The following is a 25,000-nucleotide window of genomic DNA, read 5'->3' as shown; positions in this document are numbered from 1 at the left end:
AATACCCAGGGCAGCTTCTAGCACAAAAAATGATCACCCAAATGTCAACAGTGCTGAGGCCTAGAAACCCAGGTCTGGAAGGGCAGAGACATCAAACTCAGTTGGTTGGGTTTCACCAGGGAGGATATAAAGTGGAGAGGGACCAGGCAGGGTGGCTCACTCCTGTAATCCCAGCACTTTGGGAGGCTGAGGCAGGCAGATTGAGTGAGCCCAGGAGTTGGAGACCAGCCTGGGCAACATGGCAAAACCCCGTCTCCATGAAAAATACAAAAATTAGCCGAGTATGGTGGTGCATGCCTGTAGTCCCAGCTACTCTGGAGGCGGGGGTGGAGGATCACTTTAGCCCAGGAGGTGGAGGTTGCAGTGAGCCGAGATCACACCCCTGAACTCCAGCCTGGGTGGCAGAATGAGACCCTGTCTCAGAAAGAAAAGAAAAAGAAAAATGAAAACAAGGCCGGGTATGGTGACTCACCCCATATCCCAGCACTTTGGGAAGTCAAGGTTTGAGCCCAGGAGTTCAAGACAAGACTGGCAACATAGCAAGCCCCTATCTCGATGAAAAAATTTTTTAAATTAGCCAGGTGTGGTGGTGTGCACCTGTAGTCCCAGCTACTCTGGAGGCTGAGGCAGGAGGATTGCTTGAGCCCAGGAATTCAAGGCTGCAGTGAGCTATCATCACACCACTGCACACCACCCTGGGCAACAGTGCAAGACCTGGTCTCAAAATAAATAAATAGAACATAAATAAAAGAAAAACAAACAGGAGGCTGGGCACGGCGGCTCACGCTTGTAATCCCAGCATTTTGGGAGACCGAGGCGGGTGGATCACAAGGTTAGTAGTTTGAGACCAGCCTGGCCAACAGGGTGAAACCCCATCTCTACTAAAAATACAAAAATCAGCCGGGCATGGTGGTGCGTGCCTGTAATTCCAGCTACTCGGGAGGCTGAGGCAGGAGAATCACTTGAACCTGGGAGGCGGAGGTTGCAGTGAGCCGAGATTGCACCATTATACTCCAGCCTGGGCAATAAAGACTGTCTCAAAACCAAACCAAAACAAAACAAAAAACAGGAAAACTTGGCATTGTGGAAAGGCAGGGGAGGAGCTCCTGGGCCTCAGCACTTCAGGCCAAGATGGGCTGGGGAGACCCACCCTGTCCCCGTACATCAATGTCCCGAGCCTGTACCTGAGACTTCTCCACGGAGGCAGTGTGCTTGTCACACATGGGGCTGATTTCCATGCCACGCTCGCGCTCACGGTCACCCTGCTGGAAGAACTCGGCCATGATGCGGTCCGTCCACTGGCGGTACAGCTCCAGCGGCTTGGTGGGGTTGCTGAGGTCTGCGCAATGCACCATGTTCCGGAGGACCTGCATGGGGTTGGGGCACAGGGAATCTTCAGAGGCTATGCCTCTGTCCCAGTCTGAGACCTCAGGCATTCTTTCTTTTTTAAGAAATGGGGGCCGGGCGCAGTGGCTCACACCTGTAATCTCAGCACTTTGGGAGGCTGAGGCAGGTGGATCATGAGATCAGGAGTTCAAGACCAGCCTGGCCACCATGGTGAAACCCTGTCTCTACTAAAAATACAAAAAAATTAGCCAGGCATGGTGGCGCATGCCTGCAATCCCAGCTATAGTGGGGCTGAGGCAGGAGAATTGCTTGAACCCAAGAGGCGGAGGTTGCGTGAGCCAAGATTGTGCCACTGCCCTCCAGCCTGGGTGACAGAGGGAGACTCCGTTTCAGGAAAAAAAAAAAAAAAAAGAAAAAAGAAAGAAAGAAAGAAAAAGAAATGGGGCCGGGCGCTGTGGCTCACGCCTGTAATCCCAGCACTTTGGAAGGCCAAGGTGGGCAAATCACTTGAGGTCAGGAGTTTGAGATTGTCCGGGCCAACATGGCGAAACCCTGTCTCTACTAAAAATACAAAAATTAGCCAGGTCTGGTGGTAGGCACCTGTAATCCTAGCTACTGTACAGGCTGAGGCAGGAGAATTGCTTGAGCCCAGGAGGTGGAGTTTGCAGGGAACCAAGGTCTGTGCACTCCAGCCTGGGTGACAGAGAGACCTGGTCTCAAACAAACAAACAAACAAACAAAAACAGAAAAGAAGAAAGAGAAGGAGAGGAGAGGAGAGGAGAGGAGAGGAAAGCGGATCTTGCAATGTTGCTCTGGCTGGTCTCAAACCTCTGGCCTCAAACAGTCCTCCTGCCTCAGCCTCCAGAGTAGTTGAGATTATAGGCGTGAGCCACCAAACCAAGCCTCTTAGGCTTTCTTATCTCCCACCTGGGGAGGGAGGGTGTGGGGAGTGGGGAGAGGAAGTGGGGAGAAGAGAGAACAGAGGAGGTAGCAGGGAGAGGTATGTGGAAGATAGAGAAAATATGGGGGGAGTCAGAAGGAGGGTGAGGGAAGAGAAGATGGAGAAGATGGTGAGGGAGAGGGACGGGGGACCTGGAAGGGGTTGATGAGAAGACAGGAAGAATTAGGGGAAATGGGAGGAAATGGTGGGAGAGACGGGAAGGAGAGATGGGATTGGAAAGTGAAGATGGAGAAGGGAACAGACAGAAAAAGAAAGAGGTCAGGTGTGGTGGCTCACGCCAGCTATCCCAGCACTTTGGCAGGCCAAGACAGAAGGATCACTTCAGTTCAGGAGTTTGAGACCAGCCTGGTGACATAGTGAGATCCTAGCTCTCCTTTAAACACACAAAGTAAATAAAAATAAATTTTAAAAAAGAGGGTGGGGTGCAGTGGCTCACACCTGTAAACCCAACACTTTGGGAGGCTGAGGCGGGGTGTGGGGGGGTGGGGAATCACCTGAGGTGGGGAGTTGAAGACCAGCCTGACCAACATGGAGAAACCCTTTCTCTACTAAAAGTACAAAATTAGCTGGGCATGGTGGCACATGCCTGTGATCCCAGCTACTCCAGAGGCTGAGGCAGGAGAATCACTTGAACCTGGGAGGCAGAGGTTGCAGTGAGCCAAGATCGCGCCATGGCACTCCAGCCTGGGCGACAAAACTAAGACTCCGACTCAAAAGAAAAAAAAGAAGAAGAAAAACGAAAAAGACAGGAAGATGGGCCACATGGGAGAAAGAAGCTGAGGAAGGGGCAGCTAGCTACCCAGACCTAAAGGTGGGGCTGGGGGAGTGTCCCGCCTCCTTAGATGATGGGGCGTGGGCGCACCTGGATGCGGTCGGAGTAGTTATCCAGCAGCAGGACCCCCGAGCTGGTCACTTTCTTGGTCTCCACCATGGTCTTCAGGTCAGCCAGGAGGGTCATGTGCTTGGACATGTCCGTGGCCAGCACCTGCGGGCAAGGGGGAGTCACTGGGGCTGCTGACCAGACTGATCAGCCCACCAGACTGATCCAGGCATCCGAAGTTTTCACCAGGTAGAAGCCGCCCGCTCTGTCCAGGTTGAGGGTTCCTCTGGGACTCAGACCCACTCCTCCCCAAAGCCCTCGATTCCAAGGCTTCCTTTCCCGCTCCGTCCCACCCCAGCCCCGCCCACCATGTCGATGACCATCTTGCGTAGGCTCTGCCGCTGGCGCTTGCTGAGGTTCTGGAAGATGTCGCAGTTGTCCTCCTGCAGCAGCTTGAAGCCCACGGCCAGGTGGTGATTCTCGAGCACCGACTCATCGTTGTACATGAGCGCCAGCTCCGAATCTGCAGCCCAGCCCGGAGGTCAGGGGAGGGCCCACGTGTGCAGCCCCAACCGCAGAAGGGCCAACTCCGCCCCCAACTAGCTAACCCCTTCTCAGTCTGGACTCGCCTCCAGCCCAGTCAACTACCCCAGCCCGGCCATCACCTTTCCAGTCCAGCAAGCCCCACCCCCAGCCCCGCCAGCCCCGCCCCGAGCCCCGCCAGCCCCGCCTCCAGCCTAGTCAGTTCCGCCCCAAGCCTGCCCCGCCAGCCCCGCCAGCCCCGCCTCCAGCCTAGTCAGTTCCGCCCCAAGCCTCGCCAGCCCCGCCTCCAACTCAGCAAACCCCGTCCCGGGCGAGGGCCACTCACTGGTGTTGATGAGGAACTGGTTGGAGACCCCAGGGTGATCTACATCGTGTATGGCAGCCGCGAAGAGGGCGGCGAGAATCTCCAGGTCCGTGAACACTGCCTGGGAGAGAGAGACGGACGTTAGAATAACAGAGTTGAAGCCATGCATGGTGGTGAGTGCCTGTACTCTCAGCTACTTAGGAGGCTGAGATGGGAGGATCACTTGAGCCTAGGATTTCAAGGCCAGAAGTTCAAGGCCATCCTGGGCAACTTAGCGAGACCCTGTCTCAAATTTAATTTTTTTTTTTTTTTTTTTTTTTTTGAGACGGAGTCTCGCTCTGTCGCCCAGGCTGGAGTGCAGTGGCTGGATCTCAGCTCACTGCAAGCTCCGCGTCCCGGGTTTACGCCATTCTCCTGCCTCAGCCTTCCCGAGTAGCTGGGACTACAAGCGCCCGCCACCGCGCCCGGCTAGTTTTTTGTATTTTTTTTTAGTAGAGACGGGGTTTCACCGTGTTCGCCAGGATGGTCTCGATCTCCTGACCTCGTGATCCGCCCGTCTCGGCCTCCCAAAGTGCTGGGATTACAGGCTTGAGCCACTGCGCCCGGCCTTAATTTTTTTTTTTTTGTAGAGACGCGGTCTTGCGATATTGCCCAGGCTAGTCTGGAACTCCTGGTCTCAAGTGATCCGCCCACCTTGGCCCCCCAAAGTGCTGGGGTTACCTGTGTGAGCCACCGTGCCCAGCCCGATATCACTTTTAATCATATTCCTAATATCATTAGATAGTGAAATCAGAGACCTGCACATGTATCACAGAAAGACTCTCCTGCGCTAAGTACAGACAGAGGGCGAGAGAAGGTATGCCAGGACTGACGGAGGTTGAGGTCAGGCAAGGCACTGTTGAACCACGTCTCCTCAGCACCGCTGGGCAGAGGAAAACACCCACGTTCATCACCCACGGGGAGGGCCCCGGTGTGATCGCTTAACCTTGCAAGGTGCATGCGACCTAATGATAGAATACCGCAGCCCACGTTATTGAGCCCTTTTTAGAGAACTGACCTAAAAACTGTGGGTTACACAGCACTGGGTTGCAGGGTGTTTATGGGTGTTTATGATCGCCCATGACATGGCCCTTCATCGTTTCAGTTTTGTCTCAGTGAAAACTTTGATTCTTAACTGTCTGAATAACAAACAGGTCTTATGTTTCAAAGTTTCTGTCGCTGCTTTCTTAGTCTTTGAAAAGTTACCTTTGGCCGGGCGCGGTGGCTCAAGCCTGTAATCCCAGCACTTTGGGAGGCCGAGACGGGCGGATCACGAGGTCAGGAGATCGAGACCATCCTGGCTAACACAGTGAAACCCCGTCTCTACTAANCGCCCCCCGCCTTTTTTTTTTTTTTTTTTTTTTTTTTTTTTGAGACAGAGTTCTGCTCTTGTCGCCCAGGTTGGAATGCAGTGGCACGATCTTGGCTCACTGCAATTTCCCCATCCTGGGTTCAAGCGACTCTCCTGTTTCAGCCTCCCAAGTAGCTGGGATTACAGGCGCCCACCACCACGCCCGGCTAATTTTTAAAATATTTCTTGTAGAGACAGGGTTTCACCACGTTGGCCATTTCTGACCTCAGGTGATTCACCTGCATTGGCCTCCCAAAGTGCAGGGATTACAGGTGTGAGTCACCTTGCCTGACCTCCCCAATTTTTTTTTTTTTTTTTTTTTGAGAAGGAGTCTCGCTTTGTTGCCCAGGCTGGAGTGCAGTGGCGCGATCTTGGCTCACTGCAACCTGCACCTACTGGGTTCCAGCGATTTCCTGCCTCAGCCTCTGGAGTAGCTGGGATTACAGGCGTGCCCTACCGCGCCCGGCTAATTTTTGTATTTTTAGTAGAGACGGGGTTTCACCATGTTGGTCAGGCGGGTCTCGAACTCCTGACCTCAGGTGATCCACCCATCTTGGCCTCCCAAAGTGCTGGGATTGCAGGTGTGAGCCACCGCACCTGGCCTAAAACATTTTTTTTTTTTTTTTTTTAAATAAATAAGATTTTTGGCCAGGCACAGTGGCTCACGCCTGTACTCCCAGCACTTTGGGAGGCCAAGGCAGGTCAGGAGTTTGAGACCAGTCTGTCCAACTTGGCGAAACCCTGTCTCCACTAAAAATATTTTTAAAAACTTAGCCAGGCATGGTGGTGGGTGCCTGTAATCCCAGCTACACAGGAGGCTGAGGGAGGAGAATCGCTTGAACCCGGGAGACAGAGGTTGCAGTGAGCTGGGATCGTGCCACTGCACTCTAGCCTGGGCGGCAGAGCGAGACTCTGTCTCAAAAAAAAAAAAAAAAGAGAGAAACAGGGTCAAAAAGAGATGGAGGTCAGAGTACCAGGGTCAGAGAGACACACGGGAGCCTGAAGAGGCAGTCACAAAGACAGACGGGGACGGGGAGACAGGGCAGTCACTCACATCTAGCGCAGGCGTGGCCAGCAGTACGTGGGTGGACTGCAGTACGTCGGCAGCGTGCAGGCTGTTATGGTAGGCTACGTCAGCGTGGTAGTGATCCTCCAGCGTCAGCATGTATGTCACCATCGTGTCCACAGGGATGCGGAATTTCTTCAGCAGGTCCCGCTCCTGAGAGCAGGCAGGGGCAGGGTGGTGACCTCTGCTGGCCCCCAGCGTGCCACTCTGAGCCCCTCACCCGGGCCCACTCCCAGCTGTCCCCATCACCTGGAATATCATGTACATGATGCAGGTGAGCGAGCGGCCTCCGGCGTAATCTGACACGCAAAAGATGTTTAGGCCCCACTTGTTCAGGTTCTCCAGTTCCTGGTGGAGATGGAGGCCAGAGGTCAGTAGCCTGTAAGACTCAGGGCCCTGGAGAATATTTCCTAGGAGTTTGAAGCCTTGGTCTGAAGGAAGCACCATTATTGCTCACCCAGTGGGTGACAGGTTCAACAGCACAGAATGTACTGCCCTCGTCCTACTGGGCTGCAAAATAACGAAAGCAATCACAGCCACTGTCTTTTGAGCACTTATGATCTGCCAAGTATTGCTCTAAGTACTTGATCTCATTTGGCAGGTGAAGGCACCAAGACTCAGAGAAGCAATGTGACTTTTCCAAGATCATGCAGCTCATAAGTGGCAAAGCTAGGATGGGAACCCAGCACGACAGGCCCCCAGCACAGCTCAGCCTCTTAGCTAAGCTGTTCACGAGCCGCAGAGGAGAAAGGAAGAAGGGCTTATTTTCTATGCCTCTCCAGAATCCAGAAAACAGCCAGCACATAGTAGCTGCTTAATAAACACCAGTTGGCCGGGTGCAGTGGCTCAAGCTTGTAATCCCAGCGCTTTGTGAGGCTAAGGCAGGTGGATCACTTGAGGCCAGGAGTTTGAGACCAGCCTGGTCAACATGGTGAAACCCCATTTCTACTAAAAATACAAAAATTAGCCAGGTGTGGTGGCACATGCCTTTAGTCCCAGCTACTCAGGAGGGTGAGGCAGGAGAATCGCTTGAACCCAGGGAGGTGGAGGTTGCTGTGAGCCGAGATCATGCTACTGTACTCCAGCCTGGGCGACACAGCAAGACTCCATCTCAAAATAAATAAATAAATATAAATAAATAACTAAACACCAGGTGACTGAACGGAAGATTCACTGGAGGAGGTGGCTCAAAGAGGGTTACAATGAGCCTCGGCTGAGTGAGCCACCAAAGACGGATCACTTCCACTGCCACTGTCTCCTGGAAGAGCTAGGAGTGAAATCCGGGTCCGGACCGTTGGGGACACTATGGGGGTGCAGTCTGGATCAGTGTTACTGGTCTGTACGCCAATCCCCCTGCAGCTGGGAGTGTTGCCTGCTAAGACTCACAGCTGCCCACTTTGACTAGTCCCAACAGGAGCTACGTGGAAGAGGTGATACGTCCACCCCTGGCAATGAATGATACAGAGGTACAAAGCGCCAGCATGCTTGCCTCAAGATGGGCTCAAACCCTCACCTTAGGCTCTGCTTCTAGGAAACCTGGCCTAAGACATAACCCAACGCCCAGTCTTTCTCGGGGTCCCAGGAGACCACCCCCTCCAGCCCTGCCCCTACTGAGCCCCCACCCACTTGGGCCAGGAGCTCTTCTTGATCGGTCTTCACCCCAAATCGGGGAATGTTAGAGTTGTTCAGGCTGTTACTATGCATCAACTTTTTCACCCCTGTGATTTGGGACATGGGCTGTAAGTGTGGTACAGGGGGCGGGGGCGGCTGGGACGGTCTTGGTCGCGGCGCTTGCTGTTTTTCTCGTTCCTTCATCGTGGGTGACGGGATCTCCACTTCATTCTGTTTGTCTGCAGAAGATGGGAAGCGGGAACAAGTGTGAACACCCCCTCCACCCCTGGAGGCTCCCTTATCCTTCAGCCCTCTACCACGTACGGGGAAGGCTCACCCGAAAGGGCAGAACCCTTCCAGTTGTGATGCCGTTGGCTACTCAGAGTCAGGAAACCAGACGGGATGTGGGAAATCATCTGGGAGGTGGTGGGCTGGAGTAGGGGCCCAGGGCTCTGGGATGGCCCCAGTCTGATCATCAGATTTGGATGGAGAGTGGCATGGGAAGTCAGGAAGTGAGGTGGGGACGCCAGGGAGAGCCGCTGCCTACCCCGAAAACCCAGGGAACCTTTTTGGGTGGGGAAGACCCTAGCATGGGGGCCAAGAGTCCTGGTGCAGGGGGTGGCATCGCTGGGAAGAGAGAGGGAAGGGTGGTCTCTGGCTCCATGTCCCTGCCTCCCCCCACCCACCTTGGCACCAGCCTGCCTAGGGGACAGCCCCAGGAGCCCTTTTCCTGAGCTTTCAGGGGCTCCCAGAGCTTCCCCAAGGTCACCCATTGTGACCTGGAGCTAGCTAGTCAATGACAGGGCCTAATACGGGTCATTTGCATGCTATGCTCCCATTGGGTGGATCCTCAGAACTCAGAGACACACCCCACCATCACTGATGGGAGCACTGGAAACTCTGAACACTTTTTTTCTTGAGACAGAGTCTACCTCTGTTGCCCAGGCTGGAGTGCAGTGGCACAATCTCTGGCTCACTGCAGCCTCCACCTCCCAGGTTCAAGCAATTCTCCTGTCTCAGCCTCCCGAGTAGCTGGGATGACAGGCGCCCGCTACCACGCCTGGCTAATTTTTATATTTTTAGTACAGATGCGGTTTCATCATTGTGGCCAGGCTGGTCTTGAACTCCTGACCTCAAGTGATCCGCCTGCCTTGGCCTCCCAACATGTTGGGATTAGAGGCATAAGCCACCGCGCCCAGCCCCAACACTTTTCTTGAGCTTGTCTGGGCGGTTCCTGAATTTGGGGGCCTTTGGGGTGTGGTGATAAACTGCGAGGATTAAATTATCTTGAGTTTGGGGGGACATCTTTAGCTTGAGCATTTTGAGGAACCCATGAACTTAAGGGTTCCAGTGAATCTGGGGTATTCTGGTGCATTTGGGGTTCCACTGAATTGGGAATCCTACAGGTGTTTGTTTTTTTGAGACAGAATCTCAGCTCTGTCGCTCAGGCTGGAGTGCAGTAGCACAATCATGTCTCACTGCAGCCTCGAACTCCTGGGCTCAAGTGATCCTCCTGCCTCAGCCTCCCAAGTAGCTGGGACCACAGGCACACACCACTATGTCTAATTTTTTATTTTATTATTATTATTATTATTTTAGATGTAGTCTCACTCTGTCACCCAGGCTGGAGTGCAGTGACGCAATCTCAGCTCACTGCAGCCTCCACCTCCTAGGTTCAAGCAATTCTCCTGCCTCGGCCTCCTGAGTACCTGAGATTACAGGCATGCGCCAACATGCCCAGCTAATTTTTGTATTTTTAGTAGAGACAGTGTTTTACCATGTTGGTCAAGCTGTTCTTGAACTCCTGACCTCGTGATCTGCCCACCTTGGCCTTCCAAAGTGCTGGGATTACAGGTGTGAGCCACTGTGCCCGGCCTAGTTTTTAATTTTTTTGCAGAGACAGGTTCTCACTATGTTGCCCAGGCTGGTCTTGAACTCCTGGGCTCACGCGATCCTCTTGCCTCAGCCCCCCAAAGTCCTGGGATTACAGGCATGAGCTGCCTCTTCCTGCCTCTTACAGGTTCTTAAGCTTGATAATCTTCTAGAGATTAGGGTTCTAAAATTTTGGGAGTCTACTGAATTGGGGGGGTCATGCCAAGTTTGGAGATCTTATTGAATTTGGGGGGTTTTTCAGTTTGGAGGTTTGCTAAAGTTTGGAGGCCTTTTGTGGACTCGGAAGCACAGAACTTCCCTTAAGTTTGAGAACTCTACTGAGTTTGGGCATCTCTCTTGAGTTTGGAAGGGAGTCAATCCAAGTTTGGAAATTCTACTGAATTTGGGGTTCTACTCAGTTTGGGAGGCTTTCCAGCTAGGAGGCTTTTTTTGGTTTATTTTTTGAGACAGAGTCTCACTCTGTCGCCCAGGCTGGAGTGCAGCAGCGGCGTGAACTCGGCTCACTGCAACCTCTGCCTCCTGGGTTCAAGTGAGTGTCTAAAACAAAGACGTTTTTGTTTGTTTGTTTTAAGATGGAGTCTCAACCCTACTGCCCAGGCTGGAATGCAGTGGCATGATCTTGGCTCACTGCAACCTCTGCCTCCTGGGTTCAAGTGATTCTCTTGCCTCAGCCTCCCAAGTAGCTGAGATTACAGGCACACACCACCATGCCCAGCTAATGTTTTTTTGTTTTGTTTTGTTTTTGTTTTTTGGGTTTTTTTGAGGCAGAATTTCACTCTTGTTGCCTAGGCTGGAGTTCAATGGAGTGATCTCGGCTCACTGCAACCTCCACCCGCTGGGTTCAAGTGATTCTCCTGCCTGAGCCTCCTGAGTTGCTGGGATTACAGGCACCCGCCACCATGCCTGGCTAATTTTTTGTATTTTAGTAGAGATGGGGTTTCGCCATGTTGGCCAGGTGGGTCTCAAACTGCTGATGTAAAGTGATCCGCCCGCCTCAGCCTCCCAAAGTGTTAGGATAACAGGCTTGAGCCACCGTGCCCGGCGCTTGGAGGCTTTTTAAAGTTTAGAAGGGTTTTCAGCTCACGGATGATTTCAAATATTGGGTTCTATAGAAGTTGGGGGTCTCACAGAGTTTGAAGGCATCAGGAATGTGAGGGCTGTTGGATAGGGTGACTTTGACCTTTGGGGAGTTGAGAGTCCGAGTCCCTAGGAAAATGTGACCAACAGGACCCAGGGTCAGAGGCAGACCCCTGTCTACCCCAAGTGTCCCCCCTCCAATCCCATGTACTTCCCCTCACTCACCCAGGAATGTTGTGGAAATGTACTCTGAGACCTGGTTTCCCGACCTGCTCATTTCTGACAGGTGTGTGAGTTCACGGTTCAACATCCTCTTGAACTAAGGTAAAGAAGTCAACAAGGAAGAAATGATGGGGGAAGCACAGTGGTGGGGAGGGTGTCAGTCCTTCCCAAGAACGCCTAAAGACCCCATGAGTCCCTCCTATTTTTCTGCTCAGCCAACAGAGGCCCTATAAGACTGCTGGGGGGTGGGGTCAGCCCTTCCTCTTCTCCCAGCTCTGGATGGAGGTGCCCAGGTTTGGGGAATCATGATCAGCATAACTCTCCCTGCCTGAGCAAAGAGGGGCTCCCCTCCCCATTTCCCCCAAGGAGGAGCCACAGGGGCACCTGTGGAAGGGAGGGGCTCCTGCCTAACAGGGAACCAATGGGGAAGCAGGAGAATCCCGTCGCCATGGCGATGGGAGTCTCCTTAGCAACTCCCCCTCCAACCAGCTGCTGAGCTGGGGAAAAGGGGGGCAAGCCGGAGGCCCCTTAACCCTTGCCTTCCCAGAGCTGCCCCCGACCCAAGTCTTCCCAGACATGGACCCCAATCCTGGGGGTCCTGGCTCCTGGCCCCCAGAACAGTTTGGAAAAAGGGAACGTGGTAACCAAGGTCTGGGGGACAAAAAGGTTTGGCCGGGGCTGGGGAGAATGGTGAGCTGAGGAAATCCCAGTTTGATCACCCAGGGGAGGGGGAGGGGGGTTCCCATCCTAGCCCCCTCTCCCCCAACCCCAGAGAGGTGGATAGATGCACGGATGAACAGAGTATACCCAAAATCGGGCTTGGAGACCCCTCCTGGTCCCCCCATGCCACTCTGCACAGGCCTCTGCTGTGACATTGTACACAGAGGAGAAAGGGCATTGGCTCCCCACCCCCAAGCTCTGCCACAGCACCCCAAAAACAGGAGCAGACTCTGTCCAGGGAAGCAGGAGGGACACTTGGCAGGAGGGGTGAGCCTGCATGGCCCATGCTGGGACAGGGAGCTCCCTCTTCCCAGTGCCACCCAGAGACCCTGGGTACAGAGACACACACATCCACACAAGATGGACCCACAAAATATCACACAACCACACACACAATCACAGGCTCTCAGTCCTACACAGCGTCACACAACCCAGACACACAGATCAAAGGGCATGCAAAATAAGACAGTTGCTGACACTTGGGGTCACATGTCCCCAAAATATCAGGCAGCTCTGGGCTCAGACACACAGCCCTACACACAACACCACAGTCAGAGCTAGATGATCTTAGACAGGGCCACACTGTGACCCAGGCAAACAAGCCTACACTCAGGCAGACACACACCATCGCAGACACACACACACATCCAGGCACTGACACAGTCACACCCAGTGAGGGACCTGCAGTCCACCCCCAGGGAGAGTCACACACCCCCAGCTGCCCGCCATCCACGCCCAGCCCTGGGCCACACACAGAGACAGTCACAAGGCTTCATCTCCAGGCCACACACGTGCACAGCTTCACACACAAGCCCACACCAGGGGCCCAGCTCGCTGGGATGCCTACCCACCCACTACCCTGCACCCTCCTACCTGGTCCCACCAGCCCACCAGCCACGGCTTGGAGCAGGTCTCGCAGAAGAAATCCACCAAGGGCATCTTGGAGACTTAGCCCGCCTGGGGCTGCTGCACACAGAGGCTGGGCTTGGGGAGTCCCGGGGTTAATAACCACCGGGGAGGGGGTGCCGGGCAGGTGGGTAGTGGAAGGGGGAGCCGCGGAGGGGCCTGGGCCGGCCCAGCAGGGCTGGGGGCTCCCTTCCCCTCCGCGCTCCCGGCGGCAGCACTGGTTACATGGTCTGCTAGCCCTGGGCCCCAATGGGCCCCCCCGTGGCGGTGGGTGGAGGCGGTGGGGGGTCCGTGCCCATGGGAGGGGGGCAGGGCAAGGGTCCCAGGAGGAGGCTGCGGAGCTCTGTGTGTGCACCCGTGTGTGTGCGTGTGTGCTCACTGCAGCACTGGCAGGCTGCATGGGATGTCAGGTGGTGCTGGGGGTGGGGGGGCGTTAAAGGGGCATCGGAGACCATGGGCCTCAGCCAGAACTTAGGTGGGCTGTCCATATCAGGACCCATCCCCTCCATGGACACACCCAGAGATAGAAACACACACCCACTTTACACTCACAAACGTACAAACACCCTGAGACACACCTTCCAGGGACACCCACACACATCCAGGCACTTGACACTTGAATACACACAGATACCCAAATGCTTTCTGTTGTACACTTATAGCACAACACACACACACACACACACAAACCCGGAGACAGTCACAACTCTGATATCCAACACATATACAGGTGCACAGCTAAGCATATAGCAAATGCCTTCAGACACACCCCATCCAAGGGCACAGACCCACATCCAGACCTACATCCAGACCCACACCTAGGGACAGACACCGAGATGCCAGCCACAATTTTTTTTTTTTTTTTTTTTGAGATGGAGTTTCACTCTTGTTGCCCAGGCTGGAGTGCAATGGCACGACCTTGGCTCACTGCAACCTCTGCCTTCTGGGTTCAAGCGATTCTCCTGTCTCAGCCTCCCCAGTAGCTGGGATTACAGGCACCATCCACCACACCCGGCTAATTCTGTATTTTTAGAAGAGATGGGGTTTCTCCATGTCTCTAACTCCCAACCTCAGGTGATCCGCCTGCCTTGGCCTCCCCAGCCAGCCACACTTACAGACATACACTAAACACACCCACAGACACACTTTCCAACCATTGCAAATATCCACTGTCCTTGGACACAAACATACCCCAACAAATCCATAAGGAAATACACTCACAGATGCAGAAATACACACACACACACACACACGCACACCATTGCAGAAACACCCTCAGACCCATATCCAGAGACACAGCTACATTTCAGATGCTTGATCCACCCTCAGGGACACAATCGCCCTCGGACTGGTATGTTCCCATACAAGCCTCCACCCACTGCTGTAAGCACCCCCCAACAAAGACACTCACACCTACAGATCATTTCTTGATAGACACCCGCCCACAAGGGCTGCTACCACTCTCTCCAACTCCAGGAAGCATCATTCACACATACTGCCCGCTTCCTGAATGGTGTCCGTTGGAGTTGTGCAGTGCACGGTCTGCACCACTGTACATGGGAGCCTTGCAGTCACCCCTGCAGCCCTGCAAACACACACACATTCGCAAACACATAGAGCCACACATTCAGTTTCCCATCTGGTCCAACTGTCTCCTGCAGACATGCGAACCCCTCTGGCAGAGCCCCACACACCTATAGCTCTGCATAATCACCCGTGCACACCTATACACCCTCCACAGGTACACACTGGCGTGCCACTCTTCAGAATCTATTGCCAACACACGAGCACTGCAAATGCGTAGCCAATAGACCAGCAGCTACACAGACCTACAGCCACAGATACACCTCTGCAGACCATAAAAGCATAAACCCCCCCAACGGAAACGGTCACCTATTGATATATGCACAACCAGACGGACACACCCCACCCCACAACACACACCAGGCTCTTCCAGCCCTGGGGAAAGTCAGAATCGACAGGAGCTTCAAGCCTTGAAGCTGCCGTCCAGGGATTGGCCCCACCCAGGGACTGACCCCATACCATAGGCCCTACCCAGAGATTGGCCCCACCCTCATGAGCCACGCCCAATAGTAGGCCTCGCCTACAGGCCCAACCTAGTAGTTGGCTCCACCCTTAGGGCCCATCTCCACCAGACCCCGCCCAGGTGTGGCTCTGCCCTAATCAGCCACACCCAGTAGCTATCTCCTCCCACAGGCACAACCTAGTGGCTGGCTCCATCTGCAGGCCACGCCCACTGCTCGCATCCAGTGGTCGGCTCTACCCACTGGCCCCGCCCCCACCAGCCCCGCCCAGGGGTTCTGCCCACCACCTGCACACCTTGTGCGAGGCCATCTCGCTGACAGAGCGGTAAGTTTGCATGGTCTCCAGCTGCTCCAGACACCAGTCCAGCTCTTCCAGCGTCTCCCGGGCCAACTGCTGACACGTTTCTTCTAAGGAAGGGGCAGCCAGGGTAGTGACTGAGAAGGTCTGTAGGCAGAAGCCCAGAGGCCCCAGCCCGCGGTGAAGGGGTTCACCAGGTGAGTGGACTGCTGGATGGGGAAGGGGCTGAGGGACCCCCACTGGGGCAGCAAGAGGGGCCCTTTCCCACCCCTCTGGGCTTAGCTACCTGACAGCGTGGCCTTGCAGACAGGGGTGGGGCCGCCCAGCGGGGACCGCCTGCAAAAAAAAAATGGGGCTCCAACGTCAGCCTGGGTCCCCCCACCAGGTCCCTGCCTCCCGCTTTCCATGAACAGTGCCAATTTTCATTTGTCTGAATGCTCGCCGTGTCCTAGGGACGCTGCCATGTACTCTGCCTGCAGCCTCAATGAGCCCCAGAAAAATCCATTGTATAGATGTGGAAACTGAGGCTCAAGGAGGTGAAACAGCTTCTTCAAGACCACGTGGCTGATCTGCTTTAAGATCAGGTCCTGGGTTTCCAAGATCTCTGCTCTCTTGACTAACTCCCCACAGATCCTCCAAGCCCCTAAAGATGTCTCTATCTCCCACCCCTAGAAGGACTGGCAGCTCTCAGCCACATCTCTTGCCCTAAAACAATGAAGATCCACTCCTACGTATTCTGCCCTTACTACGTGCAGAGTAATATTCTAGCACTTTCTAGACATCATCTCTCCTCACAGCAGTTATCTAAAGGAGGCATTGCAATCCCCACTCTATTTATTTTTTGAACCAGGGTCTTGTTCGGTCACTGAGGCAGGAGTACAGTAGTGGGAATACGGCTCACTGCAGCCTCAATCTCCTGGGCTCAAAATGATCCTCCTGCCTTAGCCTCCTGTGTAGGTGGGAACCACAGGCACATGCCACCATGCTGGGCTAATTTTTTGTTTGTTTGTTTGTTTGTTTGTAGAAACAGGGTCTTATTTTGTTTCCCCCAGGCTGGTCTTGAACTCCTGAATTCAAGTGATCCTCCTGCCTTGACCTCCCAAAGTGCTGGGATTATGGGCATGAGCCAGCACGCTTGGCTGTGATCATCACTTTACAGAGGGGCAACAGAAGCACCACGGAATGCCATTTGCCCAGCAACTTGGTGTCAAGGCCCAGGGTGGGCCTGGGGACTGTGGCTGTGGCCTCACCACCATGCATCCAGACCCCTAAATCTTTATTTATAAAAACCTCTGGGCTGGGCGCGGTGGCTCACACCTGTAATCCTAGCACTTTGGGAGGCTGAGGCAGGTGGATCACCTGAGGCCAGGAGTTTGAGACCAGCCTGGCCAACGTGGTAAAACCCCATGTCTACTAAAAATACAAAAATTAGCCCGGTGTGGTGGCGCATGCCTGTAATCCCAGCTACCCGGGAGGCTGAGGCAGGAGAATCACTTGAACCCGGGAGGCAGAGGTTGCAGTGAGCCGAGATCACGCCACTGCACTCCAGCCTGGGTGACAGAGTGAGACTTGATCTCAAAACAAGCAAACAAACAAAAAACAACAACAACAAAAACACCTTTGTGTCTTAGGTGCCTGAGCTGCAATGGCTCTCTGGCTCTCTGGGAGCTGTTGTCCGAACAGAGGTTCAGAGAGGTCACCTGCCTACCCGAGGTCACACAGCAGCACTGAGAGCAGAACCTGGGTATGCTTCACCTTATGATCACAGCTGTTGCAGCCCAGCCTTCACTTACTTGTTAGTGGGAACGGGCACATTGGTCAGGAGTGAGAAGTTGCTACGGACGCTCCGGAGGCTGGCCAGCACCTGGGATGGGGAGCGACAGTGAGGACTGGGGTCCCCCCAGAGAGGCAGCGGGGCTGGGCCCTGTCCCCAAGTGTGGCAGAGCATTGGAGCCCCTTCTCTCCTTAACCATTTGGGAGGGGGTCTCCCCAGAGGGGCGGTGGGGCTGGGCCCTGTCCCCAAGTGTGGCGGAGCATTGGATCTCCTTCTTTCCTTAACCATTTGGGAAGAGGTCTCACCTGAGCAAACGGTGTTACGATGAGGTCTTCAGCGTGCCTGTGATTGAGGACAGAGGCAGGTCAGGGGTCCGCAGAGTATCAACTCTCTGGGGTAGATGCCCTGTGAGGCTGGACCCAGGGAGGCTGAGCGGGAGGGAAGGGACTCTGTGGGACCTAGGGAAAGAACACTTGTCCTGCATAAGGGTGGACATGTGTCCAGAGCTGATGGTGGAAGAAATGGCAGTCAAGGAGGGTGGCTCAGGTAGGTCGGGGGAGAAGAGACAAAGTGGAAAAGGGAAGAGGGGAGAGGTGAATATGGTTGGGATTTTTTTTTTTTTTTTTAGACAGAGTCTCACTCTGTCACCCAGGCTGGAGTGTGGTGGCGTGATCTCAGCTCATTGCAACCTCCGCCTCCCAGGTTCAAGCGATTCTCCTGTCTCAGCCTCCCAAGAAGCTGGGATCACAGGCATGTGTCATCTTGCCCCACTAATTTTTGTATTTTTAGTAGAGACGGGGTTTCACCATGCTGGCCAGTATGGTCTCAAACTCCTGGCCTGGAACGATCTGCCCACTTTGGCCTCCCAAAGTGCTGGGATTACAGGCATGAGCCACCGTGCCTGACCTTTTAATTTATTTTTTATTTTAAAGAGATGACATCTTATCCTGGCCAACATGGTAAAACCCTGTCTCTACTAAAAATACAAAAATTAGCTGGGCATCGTGATGCATGCCTATAGTCTCAGCTACTTGGGAGGCTGAGGCAGGAGAATCGCTTGAACCCGGGAGGCAGAGGTTGCAGTGAGCCAAGACTGTGCCACTGCACTCCAGCCTGGTAATAGAGTGAGATTTCATCTCAAAAACAAAAAAAGAGGCCGGGCGCGGTGGCTCACGCCTGTAATCCCAGCACTTTGGGAGGCCGAGGCGGGCGAATCACAAGGTCAGGAGATCGAGACCACGGTGAAACCCTGTCTCTACTAAAAATACAAAAAATGAGCCGGGCGAGGTGGCGGGCGCCTGTAGTCCCAGCTACTCGGGAGGCTGGGGCAGGAGAATGGCGTGAACCTGGGAGGCGGAGCTTGCAGTGAGCCAGGATCGCGCCACTGCACTCTAGCTTGGGCGACAGAGCAAGACTCCGTCTCAAAAAAAAAAAAAAAAAAAAAAAAAAAAAAGAGATGAAGTCTTGCTATGTTGGCCAGGCTGGTCTCAGACTCCTGAGTTCAAGCAATCCTTCTGCCTCAGCCTCCAAACATGCTAGGATTATGAGTGTGAGCTTCCAAGCCTGACCTGAGGTGAGTATGTTGCAAGGGCGGGGCTTGATGAGGGAGCAGTGAACAGGAAGGGGGCCAAGGGGGCTGAGGTGTGCACAGCAATGGCTGGGGGCAAGGCCTGGAGGAACCCAGTGAGAGAGGAAGAGGCAGAGCAGGTTCAAGGGGAGCTCACACCTCAACAAGTGTCACGATAAGAGGGGTTAGCTCAGGAAAACCTCGGGGAAGGGCGGGGGGTGGGTCAGGTGAGATGCACACACTGTGGGAGGACGCAGTGGGTGGACACTCACACCTTTCTGGCTGGACACACTATAAAATGTTATTTTATAACGCCTGCCTGAGGGCAGGCGGGGTGGCTCATGCCTGCAATCCCAGCACTTTGGGAGGCTGAGGTGGGAGGATCACTTGAGCCCAGGAGTTTGAGACCAGTCTAGGCAACATAGTGAGACCCGATCACTATTTTAATATATTTTTTAAAAAAGGAACTGAGGGCCGGGCGCGGTGGCTGAGGGCCGGGCGCGGTGGCTCAAGCCTGTAATCCCAGCACTTTGGGAGGCCGAGACGGGTGGATCACGAGGTCAGGAGATCGAGACCATCCTGGCTAACACGGTGAAACCCCGTCTCTACCAAAAAAAATACAAAAAACTAGCCGGGCGAGGTGGCGGGCACCTGTAGTCTCAGCTACTCGGGAGGCTGAGGCAGGAGAATGGCGTAAACCCAGGAGGCGGAGCTTGCAGTGAGCTGAGATCCGGCCACTGCACTCCAGCCTGGGCCACAGAGCGAGACTCCGTCTCAAAACAAAAAAAAACAAAACAAAACAAAAAAAAGGAACTGAGGCCGGGCGCGGTGGCTCACACCTGTAATCCCAGCACTCTGGGAGGCCAAAGCAGGCGAATCACCTGAGGTCAGGAGTTTGAGACCAGCCTGGCCAACATAGTGAAACGCTATCTCTACTAAAAATACAAAATTAGCCAGGCATGATTGCGGGTGCCTGTAATCCCAGCTACTGGGGAGGCTGAGGCAGGAGAATCACTTGAACCCGGGAGACGGAGGTTGCAGTGAGCTGAGATCGCACCTCTGCACTCCAGCCTGGACAACAGAGAGAGACTCTGTCAAAAAAAAAAAAAAAAAAAAGAGGAACTGAGTCCTTTATAGGAGAGGCAGGGGGCTGCTTACCCTTCACTGGGGAGGACAGGTTAGGGGTGTTGAGCAGGATAGGGGTGGGTGCCCCCCGACTCCTTGCTGGGAAGGGCAGCTTCCAGCAGGACCAGGCCTGGGGGAACTGGCAAGTGGGCAGGGGGATGCTCACGCCTCGCTGGTGACCGATGAGTTCCGGGACATGGTCTTGGGTGACATGTCATAGTCGCTGTCCGAGCGGTACAAGAAGGACTCCCGGCGCTGGCTGGTGGCCGCCCCGGCATGTAGCACGAGTCCTGGGCTCGCCTGCGAGTCCAGGGGGCTGCGGCCAGGAGGTGGTGTCGGCCCATTCTCTGCCTCGAAGCTGCAGGGGATAGGTGAGAAGAGGGGTCAGGAAGCTGAAACGCTGTGACGGAGGTTAAGAGGAATGAGGAGGCCAGCCGTGGTGGCTCATGCCTCACGCCTCACGCCTGTAACGCCTGTAATCCCAGCACTTTGGGAGGCCAAGGCGGGGGGCAGATCACTTGAGGTCGGGAGTTCAAGACCAGACTAGCCAACATGATGAAACCCTGTCTCCACTGAAAATACAAAAATTAGCCAGGCATGGTGGCAGGTGTCTGTAATCCCAGTTACTCGGGAGGCTGAGGCATGAGAATCGCTTGAACCTAGGAAGTGGAGGTTGCAGTGAGCCAAGATCGCGCCACCGCACTCCAGCCTGGGTGACAGAACAAGACACCGTCTCGAAGGAAAAAAGGGGTGGGAGGGAATGAGGAGACCAAGGGAATTCCTGGCAAAGATTCAGGTGGAGAATTTTTTTTTTTTTTTGAGACATGGTCTCGCTCTGTGGCCCAGGCTGGAGTAGTGCAGTGGCACGATCTTGGCTCACTGCAACCTCCACCTCCTGAATTTAAGTGGTTCTTGTGCCTCAGCCTCCTGAGTAGCTGGGATTACAGACACGCACCACCACGCCTGGCTAATTTTTGTCTTTTTAGTAGAGACGGAGTTCCACCATGTCGGCCAGGCTGGTCTCAAACTCCTGGCCTCATGTGATCCTCCCTCCTTGGCCTCCCAAAGTGATGGGATTACAGGCCTGGGTCATTGCGCCCAACCAAGTGGAGGATGTTAAAGAAAGACAGATGCCTCAGCTACTCGGGAGGCTGAGGCAGGAGAATGGCGTGAACTCAAAGGCAGAGCTTGCAGTGAGCCGAGATTGCGCCACTGCATTCCAGCCTGGGCGACAGAGCGAGACTCCCGTCTCAAAAAAAAAAAAAAAAAAAAAAAAGAAGAAAGACTGATACCCTAAAAGAGATGGGAGACACAGAATGGCAAAGATGAAACTTGTTGCGCGCCGGTGTGCACCGGTGCACCCGTCCCCACTACTGTGGTGGGGACACCCCAAGGTCAAAATTTATGGGATCATTCACTCTTTCCTTTGCACCTCAAATCAGCCTTGCTGCCAGAATCTGTCCAGAATCTGTCTACTTCTCACCCACTCCTTGGCCAGCTCCCCTCATCCCTAGCAGGACTGGTTGCATTCACCTCTGCCCTGGTACCCCCGTCCTGTTTTCAACCCCTAATCTTTCTTCAATGGCTGCCAGGGGGAGCTTGGAAACACCTGAATGAGGTTAAGTCCTACCTCTGCTCAGAACCTTCTATGGATCCCACCTTACTCTGGGCAAAATCCAAAGTCCTCACTGCAGCTCACAGGTCCTGTCCCATGACTTCCCCTTCCCCCCTCACTAATTCTGCTCCAGCCACAATGGCCTCCTCACTATTCCCTAAAAATCTCACACAGGCCAGGCGAGGTGGCTCACGCCTGTAATCCCAGCACTTTGGGAGGCCGAGGTGGGCGGATCACTAGAGGTCAGGAGTTCTTGACCAGCCTGGCTAACACGGCAAAACCCCATCTCTAATGAAAATACAAAAATTAGCCAGGTGTGGTGGTGGGTGCCTGTAATCCCAGCTACTTGGGAGGCTGAGGTAGGAGAATCGCTTGAGCCCAGGAGGTGGAGGTTGCAGTCAGGGCCGAGATATCGCCACTGCATTCCAGCCTGGGCAACAGAGCAAGACTCCATCTCAAAAAAAAAAAAAAAAAAAAAAAACACAAAAGACTCAGACACAGTCCTGCCTCAGGGCTTTGCACAGGCTGTTTCTCCAGCCCAGATTTGCAGTGGCTCCTCCTTCCCACCTTCAGGCCTCTGCTCAAATGTCACCGCCACAGAGACGCCTCCCCTGACCAACCCAGCTAAAATTTTAAACATAACATATTTTTTCTTTTTTCGAGACAGAGTTTCACTCTTGTTGCCCAGGGTGGAGTGCAATGGTGCAATCTCGGTTCACCGCAACCTCCGCCTCCTGGGTTCAAGCGATTCTCCTGCCTCAGCCTCCCTAGTAGCTGGGATTACAGGCATGCACCACCACACCTGGCTAATTTTGTATTTTTAGTAGAGACAGGGTTTCACCGTGTTGGTCAGGCTCGTTTTGAACTCCCGACCTCAGGTGATCCACCTGCCTTGGCCTCCCAAAGTGCTGGGATTACAGGAGTGATCCACGGCGCCCAGCCTATTTTGTGTTTTCAGTAGAGATGGGGTTTCTCCATGTTGGTCAGGCTGGTCTCAAACTCCCAGCCTCAGATGATCCGCCCACCTCGGCCTCACAAAATGCTGTGATTACAGGCGTGAGCCACCGTGCCTGGCCCAATACTTTCCATTTCTCTTCCTTAAAACACACACACACAAAGTAAAATCACGCTACTTACTTGACATAAACATATTTAATTCATCTTTTTTTTTTTTTTTTTGAGACAGTCTTGCTCTGTCACCCAGATTGGAGTGCGGTGGTGGGATCTTGGCTCATTGCAACCTCCACCTCTTGGGTTCAAGCAATTCTCCTGCCTCAGCCTCCCAAGTAGCTGGGATTACAGGCACCTGCCAACACACCTGGCTAATTTTTGTATTTTTAGTAGAGACAGGATTTTACCATGTTCACTGGTCTTGAACTCCAGACCTCAAGTAATCCACCCACCTCGGCCTCCCAAAGTGCTGGGAACACAAGCATGAGCCACCGCACCTAGCCTGGTGTTTTCCTGAGACAAAGTCTTGCTCTATCGCCCAGGCCGGAATCCTGTAGGGCAATCACAGCTCACTGCAGCCTCAATCTCCTGGGCTCAAGCTATCCTCCACCTCAGTCTCCCAAGTAGCTGGGACTACAGGTGTATACCAGAAAGCTCAGCTGATTTTTTTTTTTTTTTTTTTTTTGATGAGACAGGGTCTCATTCTGTTGCCCAGGCTGGAGTGCAATGGCACAATCTCAGCTCAATGCAACCTCCACCTCCCTGGCTTAAGAGATCCTCCCACCTCAGCCTCCCAAGCAGCTGGGTCTACAGGTACATGCCACCACCCCCAGATAAATTTTGTTATTTTTTGTAGAGATGGGGCTCTCGCCATGTTGTCCAGGTTGGTCTGGAACACCTGGGTTCAAGCAATGCGCTCACCTTGGCCTCCCAAAGTGCTACAATTACAGGTATGAGCCACTGCGCCCAGCCCACGGCTAATTTTTTTGTAGAGACTTGGCGGGGGGGATCTCACTATGTTGCCCAGACTGGACTCGAACTCCTGGGCTTGAGGGATCTTCCTGTCTTGGTCTCCCAAAGTGCTGGGAACACAGGCATGAGCCACCATGCCTGGCTAGAGCAGGGATTTTTGTCTACTTTGTTCGCTCTGTCTCCAGGGCTGAGGAGATGGCCTGGCACACTGTAAATGCCTAGTAAATGTTTATTGAGCTGAGCATGGTGGCTCACGCCTGTAATCCCAACACTTTGGGAGGCTGAGGTGGGTGGATCACCTGAGGTCAGGAGTTCAAGACCAGCCTGGTCCACTTGGTGAAACCCTGTCTCTACTAAAACTACAAAAAATTAGCTGGGCGTGGTGAAGCACACCTGTAGTCCCAGCTACTGGGGAGGCTGAGGCAGGAGAATTGCATGAACCTGGGAGGCAGAGGATACAATCAGCCGAGATTGCACCACTGCACTCTAGCCTGGGCAACAGAGAGGGACTCCGTCTCAGAAAAAATAAAAATAAAAAGGCCGGGCGCAGTGGCTCAAGCCTGTAATCCCAGCACTTTGGGAGGCCAAGACGGGCGGATCACGAGGTCAGGAGAGACCATCCTGGCTAACACGGTGAAACTCCGTCTCTACTAAAAAATACAAAAAATTAGCTGGGCGGGGTGGCAGGCATCTGTAGTCCCAGCTACTCGGGAGGCTGAGGCAGGAGAATGGTGTAAACCCGGGAGGCGGAGCTTGCAGTGAGCTGAGATCCGGCCACTGCACTCCAGCCTGGGCGACAGAGCGAGACTCTGTCTCAAAAAAAAATAAAATAAATAAAACATAAAATAAAAATAAAAAATATATAAATTAGCCGGGTGCGGTGGCTCACGCCTATAATCCAATCCCAACACTTTGGGAGGCCGAAGCGGGCGGATTAGGAGGTTAGGAGATCAAGACCATCCTGGCTAACACGGTGAGACCCCATCTCTACTAAAAATACAAAAAATTAGCACTCGAGATGGCACCACTGCACTCCAGCCTGGGAGACAGAGCGAGACTCCATCTCAAAAAAAAAAAAAAAGTTCATCGAGTGAATCATTGAACATATGAATAATGGCTACGTGAACTAGATTGCACCATGCTGGGGTTGGGACGGGCCTCTCTGAAGAAGTGACATCCCGGAAAGGCCTGAAGGATGAGAAGGAGCCAGCCACGAGTCAGGAGGTAGGAAGAAGGAAAAATCAAACCAGGCAGAGGGAACTGCAAGTGCAAAGGCCCTGAGGCAGGATATGACTTTTTTTTTTTTTTTTGAGACTGAGTCTGGCTCTGTCGCCCAGGCTGGAGTGCAGTGGCCGGATCTCAGCTCACTGCAAGCTCCGCCTCCCGGGTTTACGCCATTCTCCTGCCTCAGCCTCCCGAGTAGCTGGGACCACAGGCGCCCGCCACTTCGCCCGGCTAGTTTTTTGTATTTTTTTTTAGTAGAGACGGGGTTTCACCGTGTTAGCCAGGATGGTCTCGATCTCCTGACCTCGTGATCCACCCGTCTCGGCCTCCCAAAGTGCTGGGATTACAGGCGTGAGCCACCGCGCCCGGCCCCAGGATATGACTTTTTTGCTGGTGTGGCTGGAATGGAAATACAATGACAAGAACACAGCTGTAGAGAGGACAGAAACCCTCCCTTTCCAGTTGTTTGTCTCCTGATTATTGAGTTTTAAGGATTCACTATATATTCTGTTTTTTATTTATTTTATTTATTTATGTTTTTTTTTTTTTTTTTTTTTTTTTTTTTTTTT

The 25,000-nt window shown here is 53.6% G+C and overlaps 1 protein-coding gene across 6 annotated transcripts in view; it reads right to left on the bottom strand.

Annotated features, from left to right (window-relative positions):
- Positions 1 to 25,000, bottom strand: part of PDE4A (phosphodiesterase 4A) — a 55,729-nt gene that overhangs the window by 4,237 nt on the left and 26,492 nt on the right. For 4 of the 6 annotated variants that reach the window (XM_025366160.1, XM_025366159.1, XM_025366161.1 and 1 more), the window contains 13 exons: positions 19,836 to 20,027; positions 17,283 to 17,319; positions 16,997 to 17,067; positions 15,490 to 15,539; positions 15,201 to 15,313; positions 11,238 to 11,331; positions 8,058 to 8,281; positions 6,681 to 6,779; positions 6,420 to 6,584; positions 3,997 to 4,096; positions 3,497 to 3,651; positions 3,171 to 3,293; positions 1,185 to 1,367 (listed from right to left, as the gene is read on the bottom strand). In XM_025366160.1, the coding sequence (XP_025221945.1) occupies positions 1,185 to 1,367; positions 3,171 to 3,293; positions 3,497 to 3,651; positions 3,997 to 4,096; positions 6,420 to 6,584; positions 6,681 to 6,779; positions 8,058 to 8,281; positions 11,238 to 11,331; positions 15,201 to 15,313; positions 15,490 to 15,539; positions 16,997 to 17,067; positions 17,283 to 17,319; positions 19,836 to 20,027 (1,606 nt within the window). Of the gene's footprint in view, positions 1 to 1,184; positions 1,368 to 3,170; positions 3,294 to 3,496; positions 3,652 to 3,996; positions 4,097 to 6,419; positions 6,585 to 6,680; positions 6,780 to 8,057; positions 8,282 to 11,237; positions 11,332 to 12,827; positions 13,219 to 15,200; positions 15,314 to 15,489; positions 15,540 to 16,992; positions 17,068 to 17,282; positions 17,320 to 19,835; positions 20,028 to 25,000 lie in introns of those variants that run through there. The other 2 variants (XM_025366164.1, XM_025366165.1) reach the window with 2 other exon arrangements.

This window comes from Theropithecus gelada, chromosome 19 (genome assembly GCF_003255815.1).
Source record: "Theropithecus gelada isolate Dixy chromosome 19, Tgel_1.0, whole genome shotgun sequence".
Taxonomy (NCBI): Eukaryota; Metazoa; Chordata; class Mammalia; order Primates; family Cercopithecidae; genus Theropithecus; species Theropithecus gelada.
Note: the sequence above shows the minus strand (reverse complement) of the source record. Positions and strands in the feature narration are given on the sequence as shown.